We start from the raw sequence: 9,119 nt of genomic DNA on the forward strand, positions 1-9,119 counted from the left end.
AGGAATGCTCATGCACAGAGAAAAAGACCACAAGGGGAAGGGGGCCATCTGCAGGACACGGAGAGAGGCTTCAGAAGAAATCAAACCTGAACCTGCCAACACCTTGATCTTGGACTTCCAGCCACCACACTATGAGAAAACGAACTTCTGTTGTTTAGCAGTCTGTGGTATTTTGTTAGGGCAGCCTTAGAAAACTAATACAGAGCTCTTCTTTTAAGTAAGATTCTAAAGGATGATTTTGCTGGAGTTAAATTTAGTCAGAACACTGAATGAGGTGAAGAAGACAGTGATGTAACATCTGGGGAAGACCAGTGCAGAAAGAGGGACCATCCAACTCAAAAGCCTTGATGCAGGAGGCTGCTTGACTTGTTAAAGGATAGCAAGGGGACCAGCGTGGCCAGAGTCAAGTTAATGAGAAGGAGAGGGGCTGATGAGACAGTAACTGGAGCACGGTCAAGGCCTCACAGGACATTGTAAGGATCATGGCTTTTACATTAGGGTAATAGAATTGGGAAGCCACTGCAGGTTTAACTTACAAAAGTTTCATTCAGGCTATTATGTTAGAAAATAGACTATAGGGGTCAGAGATGGAAGTGGGCAGACCAGTTAGAAAAATATTTTAATCATCCCTACAAGAAGGAAGGCTTGGAGTACGGTAATAGTGATGGAAGTTGTAAGATGTGGTCAAATTGGTGATACTTGTGAAAGCAGAGGTAACAGAATTTGCTGACAGTTTGGTTGTGATATTTGAGAGAGGAAAAACTCAAGGATAACTTCAAGAGTTTTGACCTAAGAAGTTAGAAGGATGGAGTCCCTGGTTACTAAGATGAGACAGACTGTAGAAGAAGCAAATTTAGAAAGATCAGGAATTTCATTTTGGACATGTGGAGATGTTTAGCGGGCAGTTAGATATTTAAAACTAGAGGTCAGGGAGAGGTCCAGGCAAGGGATATTATTTGGGAGTCATCAATATAGAGATAGCATTTAAAGCCAAGAATCTTGATGAAATCCCTAAACGAGTAAGCATCGACAGAGAAAAGAGGAGGACCAAGGACTGATCTTGTTTCAAGGTAGAAGGAAATAAGAAAGTATGCAGCAACAGGACTGATAAAGACAAGTATGATAGAAGGAACACCAGGAGGGAGTGTTGCCTTGGAAGACAAGTGAAAAAGATGTTTTCTGGAAAAGGACTTATCTGTGTCAAGTAAGGTATTGTTGTTCAGTCGCTAAGTAGTATCTGACTCTTTTCGACCCCATGGAGCGCAGCACGCTAGGTTTTCCTGTCCTCCAATATCTCCTGGAGTTTCCTCAAGTAAGGTAAGGACTGAAAAAAAGACCACTGGGGGCTTTAACAATTTGGGGCTCCTGCGTGACCTTGATCAAAGCAATTCGCGTGGATGGTGAGGTCAAAAGTTTAATAGATTTAAGAGGAAATGGCAAAAGAGACATGAGAGATGATCACTTTGACAGACTTGCAAACAGTGATGCTGTAATGGGACAGTATGACATTGATATGGATGGATTCAGGAGAGCTGTGTTACTTTTTAAGTTGGGAAGGGGGAATAATTGCATGTGTGTATGTTGATGAGAATGATCCAGTAAAGAAGAAAATTTTATGAAGCAGGAGTGAGAGAGAACAATTACTGAAGCAATGTCTTTGAGTGAGAAAGGATGGGATCTAGGACACCTGTGAATGGGTTGGAATTAGGCAGAAGAGACAGGAAAAGGAAGAATATCTGGATGCAGAATGCAGTCCAGGTGGACTTTTGTGTGTCGTAGGAAAGCAAGCTTCAGTTTTCTGAGTGAAAAGGAATCAAGGTCTGCAGCAGAAAATTAGGATGAGGGAGGGCACAATGGAGGTTTGAGGAGCGAGACGGGGGAGGTGTAAAGTAGTCCCGTAGGGAAAAGGAAAGGGAAAGGACCAGAGACATATAATAGAATTTCCAGGCTGCATTTAAGGGCTCTCAAGAAACTAGAGAACGTGAATTTATGAGAGGAGCCAATAAAGTTGATTGTTTTGCTCCAGCCACATTCTGCTTTGTGGGCGTAGGCAGTATGTAGGGAAACTAGAAATTAACCTAGAACTGGGCTTTGCTAGGTAACTGCAACAAAAGAGCAAAATGGCTAAGGACCTAAGTAATGTATAATAATTAGCCATGGCACCCAAATGGGGCCAAGGGGAAAGTGAGGGTGTGAAGGATGTGGAGATAGTGAAAAGAGGGCAAGATCAATTGACTGAAGGCCTCAGTGATGTCAAAGAATTGCGAGAGTAAGCTGGAAAGACAGATGTTGATCTTAGTTTGAATTCAAGATTGTGGACAAGCAGTTCTTGATACTGACAAAGTTTGAGGGAATGGCCTGAGGAATGATTGTTGATATCGGGAGGAAAACATTATCTCTGGAGAAGAGAGAAGGTCAAAGAAGCTGCAATATTGCAAACATCATTTATTTCACTGTGCAAGCACAAAGTCTATGCCCAGAGTTGAATGGATATAAGTGAGTGTAAGCCAGGCATTTAATCTTTAAGAAATGGAGGAGAATGGTCTTAGGAGGCTATAGGCTAATGACTAGTTTCAAAATCGGAGAGTTTTAGGGAATAGAGAGAGAGAATGATCTGGCAGTATCAATGAGAAGCAAAGGGAACACTTCCTTTACCTCCAGCTGCTAATATTGCACATAGGCTGTAGCATAAGATTTCCTGTATCTCCACATCTCCTAGGGTAGGAGGCCTGAGCTGGGTGGTGAGCTTCAAGTTTTTCCTTGATGTGCACTTTGGAAGATTATGTTGGGCACATTCAGAAACATGTGATGGGTCACTGGGCAGTTATTTCTTAACCTATAGATGATCCATCATCATTTAAGCCATCAGCAAAGTTTTGTAATTCTGCTGTTTGGTCCTACTAGTGTGATTCCTAGTCTAAATGATGTGTTCTTGCTTTTTTTTTTTTTTTTTAATTTTGTTTGTTTTTGTTAGAGGGGTTGGGAAGGTGAAGGGCCTGACAGTCAATTTAGCCCATTTCCTCTGAGACCATCTAACGATAGCTCAAAATTTCCAAATAGGGATGCTTCCTGGAACAAGCTCTGTCTCAAATAAAAGGACCCTTGGAACATCTGGGGCTCTCCAGGCAGGCACCCCCATAGGAATCTGCTGGCTTCCTGGAGCTGCTTTGTTCTGGAGCTCTAGAGTCACTGGATATAGTTGGGACTGGCCCACAGTTGCTTTCTGCCACTGTTTTACTTGCTGTGTGTCTGTCGTAAGGACACCATTGAAGTGATACACTACTCTCTCTGGGGAAAGATGCTGCTTTGCACTTACCACGCCTAGCTTTTAGAGTTAGTTTCTCAGTTTGGGCAGCTTTGAATTCCAGGAGTGTACACGTCTTAGCCAGCAAGGAGGAAAATAGTATTGGAGTAAGTGATGATGCCATCTTTCATGTGGCTAGTAAGCTATCCCTCAAGACATTTCCAAGAGAGGCATTCCAAAAATGTCTTGAGAAATCATTTGAATAAGGTGTAGAATCCCAGGGTTACTTCTTTGAAGGACAACTCCAATTTGAATAAATAAATTTTGGTACTTAAAAAAATATATCAGCCCCATTGCTTTCTAGTCAGCTTTCAATCCTTTAATCCTTTAGAAAAATTTTAACTGATCAAAGGAAAGCACCCTGCCTTAGTGACAGTTGTTACTCACCTTTATGAGATGTGTGGAGGACATAGAAAATACTTCTGACTTGGTATATTTAGGAGCAGACTCAACACTGGCCTCTAATTTAGCCAACATTCAAATCAAGTATTTGGGACTTTTGAACATGCTAAGCAGAAGCACAGTGAGGAATCAAAGGATGAACTATTCATGGTTTGGAGAGCCAGCATTTTAGATGTTGGTGTATCATGCTTTACGCCTAGGTGCAGGGTGATAATGAGATGGCTCCTTAAGAAGCAGAAAGTCTTTCTATGTGGAAAGCCACAAGGAATGATGAACAACTTGATCCTGATTACCTATGCTTGCCATAGGGAAATTTTAAATGAAAAATACAAAAAAGTGGTGAAAAACAGAAAGCTCCTTGAAAGTACATTTTATGTCTCTTTTATTTTTTTTATTAGACAGTGTTACACAGGCATATAAACCTCTGTGATGACTTGGCTCCTATGGGAAAATCCAGCTGATTGGCAAATATTTTCCAAAAACAAGATCTCCTGTAAGAATATATTAAAGGTGGCACTTTCCAAATTCCCTTTGGCCAAATAACATGAATTTATAGGAAATATTATCATGGATGTGCTTGAAATAGGGCAAACTCGTGCCCCAGTGGATGGAAAGTTTGTGATGATCTGGTTAGTGCTCACACAAACCTGTTGAGCTTAAACTAGAGAAGCTAAAAAAGCTATGGGTGGTGGGAGTGAGGCAGGATGTAACATGGAAGAGTCATCCTCTGGTCAACACATCCTGTTCTCTATGCTTTCATAACCTATGGGGGAAGGTATCCAAGGAGAAGATATTGGTTCTGGGAGGAATCTGGGCAGGAGACTATATGGCCTGATTAAAGGAGGAGTCTGAACAGAAATTTCCCTACCCCTTGACCTGTCATCCCTCTACCAGGATACCTGGCACTGCCCAAAGGGATGCCTTAACACTACATTTCTCTTAACATTTTCTATCTTAAGTTGAGGCTTCCCCTTCCCCATACTTTAAGATGATTGATAATGTCCCCAGAAATATGAAAGACATTGTATATAATGAAAGTGTCAACACTGAGTTCCTGATCTCAATATATGACACTTTAGTTAGTAAGATAAAACTTAAACCCATTTAACATGGTCAGTCCCTCACAATCCAGCAAAAATAGTTTTGCTTTGCATGACACATTCACTCAAAGAGATATGTCATGGAGGTGTTTTTAAGTGAATGAAGTTACCTATCCAATCCCTTTTGTGCTCCTTTGCTTTATACTTCATTTGTCCTTTCCTTCAACATATATTCATTGATACTTGCAATGAGAAAGGCACTATGCTAGGCACAGGGAAAACCTTGATAAACATGATAACATAGTAAGGATTTTAATACCTATCAATGACACCCCCTGAAAAAAACCATGATTCATTGTGATGCATTCTAAACAAATGATTTTTAAAATTTGGTTATTATCTTCACTTTTCCTTCCTGAGGTGACTTTTCAATCCAGCTATAAAAGTACTAAAAGTATTTTGATGAAGTGAAGTGAAGTATATAAAAATCCCAAGTTTGTGGTGTAAAAGAATAAATGAAATTGGCATTCTCTTCTGCTCCTAGAAGCATGAGGACTCTCTGCCTGTTCTGGGGGTTCCTGTTCTATTGGAAGCCCTCAGCTGGTCTTTAGCAGCAATGATGACATAAAGGAAAATTACATTCTGATGCAGAATTCAGCCCCTTCATCTTTCTCCTGTCTCTACAGCATGAAACTAGGGCCCCATAGAGGATCTAATATCAAAAGGAAGAGGGTAATACCACTACATGGAGGAAAAAAAAATAATTACCAAATTTCCTGAATAGTAAACAGCTTTAAAAAAAAAAAAAAAGGAAGCAGCAGCAGCAGCAGCAGCTGAACCCTTTGATAGCTTGGCCCTTGGTCTGCCTGTGAATGCCTTAAGGATTATATCATCAGACTGACTCCAGCAGCCCGTGCTATTGTTTCAGAAGGAGGAAACGGTGAAGAAGGGGTGGGGGGAGAAAAAGGGACGGGTGGGAGCAGGTCTACACTTTGGGGAGGGGAAAGTTAGATTTGAAAATGCAGTTATCAAATGTTAATGGTAGTGAGGCTAGAAAGACAAATTGAACAATTTCACAGCATCTATGGGAAAGAGGTTTCTCGGGGACATTTCTCCTTTTCTTGCGGGATTAAGTAAACGTTTGGATTCAATAACTTTTCTACCACAGATAACATTAGCTCAGTACAGATATAGAGCGACCTCAAGTCGTGCAGAAATGCTGTTGCTGAAAACTATCACCTGGGGGCAGTCTTGTGACTTGAATGTCCTCCACCTCACTCTGGTACGCGTTTTACTACTTTTTCCCCTCGATGTGCTCAGATTCTTTACCCGAGGTTGAGGGGTGAGAAAAAAGGGCAAGGGAGGAGACAACTTAGGAACTGATTACTGCACCCTCTTCGACAGGAGGTGATTCCACGAGAATGTGCAGGAGATGTGTCACAACAGTTCTTTAGTTCTTTGAAATGGAAAAGTTCAGAAGCTGAGAAGGCGGCGGGGCGGCGGCCGCAGACAGTGGGTCCTGGGGTACTAACGATCTCAGGGCGAGGGTGAGAGCCCAGGGATTCCTGGGATTCGGGGCCTTTCCCGAGATCTCCCGCCCCGGAGCCTGAACACGCGTCCCTGCCCTGCCGCGCTAGCCGCTTTGGTTCCAAGACCCCCGGCTCCCGCCCACAACCTCGCGGGGACTCGATAGCAAAGGGAGGAGCGGGGCGAGGACCCTGCTAGGCGCTCGCCGATTCCAACCGTGGAAATGCCGGCTCCGGCCCCCAGGTCTGCCCTGAAGTCTAGCTGCTGCCACAGAAGTCAGAAGTTCTCGTTCACAAGCGGGTGCGGTCGTCGGTTCGCTCCGGGGGCGTTTCTCGGCTGGAATCCGGGCATCGCCAGCGGGCCCCGGGGACGCAGAGCCGGCCCAGGCCGCCCGCCTCCCTCCAGGGCCCGGTCGGGGGCCGCGGGCGGCGGGGCGTGATCCAAGCTCATCGGCCGCACCCTTCGCAGTCGGAGCAAGAGACGGCAACTTTCGTGCTCTGTGCGACGCCAGGGGGTTAATGTCTTAGCATCAAGAGCCCCTAAGGCCTTCCTGTGCTAGAGGATAAAGCGGGTGAACGGGAAGCGAAGCGCTTGGCCTCCCGCGGGCCGTGGGCGGGCTCCTGGGCCTGGGGGGGCTTGTCCTTCCAGGCGCAGGGGCTGGGGCGGCCGGCAAGCCGGCTGAGCAACAGCGCATTCGGCCGTGCGAGCCGCGAGAGTGTCAAGTAAAAGCCCTGAGCACCGAGCCCGAAACAAAGCCAGACCTCGCTCCACAAAACCACGGCGGGAATTCGGGGTTTATGAGCGAGGCCTTCCTCGAGGTTTTACCTCCTTCCCTCTCTGGCCCACCGCACTGAAAAAGGGGGCACCCTCCGCCGGCAGGAGGAGGGGACGTTTCCTGAGGGGGGTAAATGCCAGGCCGGGAACTCGGAGCAAATGGGCTCCACAAGCGCTGGGCCTCGGCCTTCACCACGAGCCCGCTCCGAGGCCACCTCAGGCGCCGGCGCAGCGCCAACTGGTCGATAGGGGCCTGGCCCTTCGACTGTACAGAATTCACCGCGTGGGCCCATTTCTCCGGAAGTTGTGCCCTGCGGGACAGGCCCTTGTTGGGAGGAGGCAGCCGCTTTTCAAAATCTGGTGGTGGGGAGGCGGGGGCGAGGGGGTAAGATGTTAAAGCTCCAAAGGGTTTTTCTTTCTTTCTTTTTTTCCCTGCTTAAGACGGAGAAGAGGGCAATGCCGGGCTAGGGTAGATAAGGAGCTTCAACCCTCCTCTACCTTAGACCCTAGAAAGAAGGTGTGTGTTGGCGGGGAGTGGGGGGTGGGTGGGTGCCATAAACGCCTTCGCAGCCCGCTCATGTTGGCGGGGTGGGTGGGGGGAGGCGCTCGGAAACCTCGCGAGGGGTCACAGGGCTCCAGGGCGCCCGGATCCAAGACTTCTCCAGGTCATGCGCGTGTGAAGGCTCGAGGAGCGTCAGGTACAAGTAGTCCTCGGGACCGAAAGGCGCAGTGGGACGCAGAGCGGGCTTCCTAGAGGGTCCTGGTCAGGAGCTTGGCCCCACCGCCTCCCCTCGCTTTTTCCTTTTTTCCCCAGCCCCACCCGAACTCCGCGCGGCGGCTTCCCGCCTGGAACAAAGACAGGCGCCCCAGCCTGGTCTGCGTCTGAATATCGCAGGCACGCAGGAGTTGAGGAAGCCTCCACTCTCCCCCGTGATCGAGAGAAAGCGCAGAGCCACGAAGGCTGCGTTTAGCACCGCGCCGCTTCCTGCGCGGAGCGGCCGGGGCCGGGCTCTTTCAGCCCGGCTCCTGCGCCAGGGGGGTGCGGCCGTGCCTCTCCCACGGGCCCGCACCGCTGCCGCTGAACCCGGACCGGGGAGGGAAGCTCGCGGCCAGACCTCCCTTCTGAGCGGTAGCCGCCAGCTCGGTCATTTAGGGATCCGACGTCACAGGGGGTGAAAGCATGACTCACCTGTACAGGTGTAGTGGAAATGATTGTGCGTGTTTAATTTCGAGGCTACATTTCCAAAATCTAGATGGCAAAATAAGAGAGATGTTCAAAAAAGGAAAAGCCGTTTATTTCATTTGTTTAGGGTAAAAGTGAAAATGTTTTCAGCTTGATGGGGCTGGATGTTTTTCTCCGTTGTCTATTTCACTAGATATAGCTAAGGCGAATGGACATTTAAGGAGGTCTTGTGCAGCTTACGCTGACCTGTGAATCCGTAAAAGGAAAAGCTCCGGTTCCCAGTACCCTCCGTTCCCTACCTTCGCGTTGGGGGAAATTGTACCCGCCTCGGCCGTTGGTGCGTTGGTGCGGCATTTGCTTGAACGCAACAGCATCTGGACGAGTTCCGGTGGCGTTCTGGTCCCACCCTCTCCTCTTCCTCCAGCCCCCCCAGCAGCGTTTTCTTCTATTGCGGCTTGTAGCCAGCTTTTCTATTTTGGGTTCAACTTACCTTCCTCTCTAGCCCTGTGTCACACTCTCCCCCAGCTGGAAATCTCCCCAAAGGTACTTCTAGACAGAATCTTTATACTGGTATCTCTCTGCTTGGCTTGGAACTTAGAATTCAAAGTCACAGCCCACGAATATGCTTGTACATGCAAATACCTACGCCAAAGCTGTTGAACCTCATCACCAGTTCCGTTAGATCTCAGAGGTTCTGAGCACTGCTACCAGGGAGTACAAATCTGATTCTCACCGACTATGCTGAGAAGCCACAGGCCACTGGCTCATTTGTTGCTACCCTTATAGGGTAGTGTTTTCTGGGCTGGTAATCCACCGATAAAGTGAATAAGGTGATAGGGACTTATGAAAAAGACTGCTAAAAAACTCAGTGATATTTTGAGCCTACTGG

At 47.1% G+C, this 9,119-nt stretch overlaps 1 protein-coding gene across 1 annotated transcript; it reads left to right on the top strand.

The window, feature by feature from the left end:
• Nucleotides 1-5,422: 5,422 nt before the first annotated feature.
• On the top strand, nt 5,423-8,385 carry LOC145507101 (uncharacterized). The gene is made up of 5 exons (XM_081492930.1): nt 5,423-5,686; nt 5,915-6,028; nt 6,151-6,293; nt 6,517-7,564; nt 7,862-8,385. The coding sequence occupies exons 2-4, from the start codon at nt 5,963-5,965 to the stop codon at nt 6,710-6,712; spliced, it is 405 nt and encodes a 134-aa protein (XP_081349056.1). The 5' UTR covers nt 5,423-5,686; nt 5,915-5,962; the 3' UTR covers nt 6,713-7,564; nt 7,862-8,385.
• Nucleotides 8,386-9,119: the final 734 nt, after the last annotated feature.

This window comes from Giraffa tippelskirchi, chromosome 5, assembly GCF_054371585.1.
Source record: "Giraffa tippelskirchi isolate mGirTip1 chromosome 5, T2T-mGirTip1v1.2.pri, whole genome shotgun sequence".
Classification (NCBI taxonomy): Eukaryota; Metazoa; Chordata; class Mammalia; order Artiodactyla; family Giraffidae; genus Giraffa; species Giraffa tippelskirchi.

Excerpts from the sequence above, each read along its gene's own strand:
- LOC145507101 (XM_081492930.1), top strand. The coding sequence starts at position 5,963 with ATGCTGTTGCTGAAAACTATCACCTGGGGGCAGTCTTGTGACTTGAAT. Across the intron at positions 6,029-6,150 it reads ATGTCCTCCACCTCACTCTG|GAGGTGATTCCACGAGAATG; the intron begins GTACGCGTTTTA and ends CCTCTTCGACAG. Across the intron at positions 6,294-6,516 it reads CTAACGATCTCAGGGCGAGG|GTCTGCCCTGAAGTCTAGCT; the intron begins GTGAGAGCCCAG and ends TCCGGCCCCCAG.